The 1265-nt window shown below is 52.7% G+C and overlaps 2 protein-coding genes across 2 annotated transcripts in view; both read right to left on the bottom strand.

Moving 5' to 3' along the window:
• Nucleotides 1-1265, bottom strand: part of LOC138161850 (sialic acid-binding Ig-like lectin 14) — a 138660-nt gene that overhangs the window by 124679 nt on the left and 12716 nt on the right. The window lies entirely within an intron of this gene.
• The window catches only part of LOC138161556 (sialic acid-binding Ig-like lectin 13), a 36744-nt gene that overhangs the window by 31959 nt on the left and 3520 nt on the right, over nucleotides 1-1265 (bottom strand). The window contains exon 5 of the mRNA XM_069088293.1: nucleotides 28-288. Coding sequence (XP_068944394.1) covers nucleotides 28-288 — 261 coding nt within the window. The remainder of the gene's footprint in view (nucleotides 1-27; nucleotides 289-1265) is intronic.

Here is a 1265-nt window from a genome sequence, read left to right as displayed (position 1 = left end):
CCAGGGAACCAATCCCCTCACACTCACACTGCACAGAGACACTCAAGAAGGCCTGCTTGGAGCCCAGAGGGTGCTGGACAAGGCAGGTGTAATTCCCTCCATCTGCTGGTCCCAAGTGGGGCAGATCCAGGGGCAGGGCTCCATCCTCTGAAGTCTGGGAAGAGGCCAGGGTTTGGTTCCCCAGGATCCAGCTCAGGGCAGCTGGGGGATTGCTGTTGGCAGCACAGAGCAGATGAAGGGACTGTCCCTCCTGCACCACAAGAGCTGAGCTGTTTCCTAGTATGAAAACTGAAAAAGATCAGGAGGTCCCAGCAGTGAGAACCTGGAGGGATTTCAGAGATCCCCTAGTCCTCCCCTTCCCTGTGGCCAGCAGGGACCTGGGAGCTTGAAAGTTGGTGTGACTTCCCCAAGATCACAGGAAGAAGGGGCCACTGGAAGGGGACAGGACCCCAGGCAGGAAGGGAATCCCCCAGGCCCTGCCCAGCCTGGATACCTTCCCCTTCTCCCTCTACTGCATCTCACCTGGCTGCTCCCCAGGGCCAGACAATGGAGGCCTCACCTGTTCCTGCTACCAGCCCACGCTGGGCCTTGGTCACGTTCCCTGCCTTTCCCTTTCATTGATAATTTGTCTCCCTTCCTTCTTTCTTTCCTTCCTTCTTTCTTTTTTCTTAATTTCTTTCTCTCTTCTATCCTCGTTTTCCTACATTCTTTCTCCTTAACTCATTCACTCTTCCCTGTTTTTCTTCTTTTTCCCTTCCTTCTTTTTTCTTTCTTCCTTTTGTATTTTTCCAATACTTCCTTCCTTTTCTCTTCTTTCTTTCTGTACTTCTTTCTTCCCTCATTCCCTGCTTCCCTCCTTCCTTCCTCCTATACTTTCTTTCATTCTCTTTCTTTCCTTTCCTTCAACTCTTCTTAAATTTCTTCTTTCTTTTCTCTCCTCCTTTTTCCCTCCTTCCTTCCTTCCCTCCTCCCTTCCTTCCTCCCTCCTTTCCTCCCTCCCTCCCTCCCTTTCTTCCTCCCTTCCTCCCTCCCTCCCTCCCTTCCTTCCTCCCTCCCTCCTTCCTCCCTCCCTTCTTTCCTCCCTCCCTCCTTCCTCCCTCCCTTCCTTCCTCCCTTCCTCCCTCCCTCCCTCCCTTCCTTCCTTCCTTCCTTCCTTCCTTCCTTCCTTCCTCCCTCCCTCCTTCCCTCCTTCCTTCCTTCCTTCCTTCCTTCCTTCCTTCCTTCCTTCCTTCCTTCCTTCCTTCCTTCCTTCTTTCCTTCCTTCC

The sequence above is a fragment of the Petaurus breviceps genome, unplaced genomic scaffold, assembly GCF_028583685.1.
Source record: "Petaurus breviceps papuanus isolate PSGF00001 unplaced genomic scaffold, PetGlider_PUasm1.0 185, whole genome shotgun sequence".
NCBI lineage: Eukaryota > Metazoa > Chordata > Mammalia > Diprotodontia > Petauridae > Petaurus > Petaurus breviceps.
Note: the sequence above shows the minus strand (reverse complement) of the source record. Positions and strands in the feature narration are given on the sequence as shown.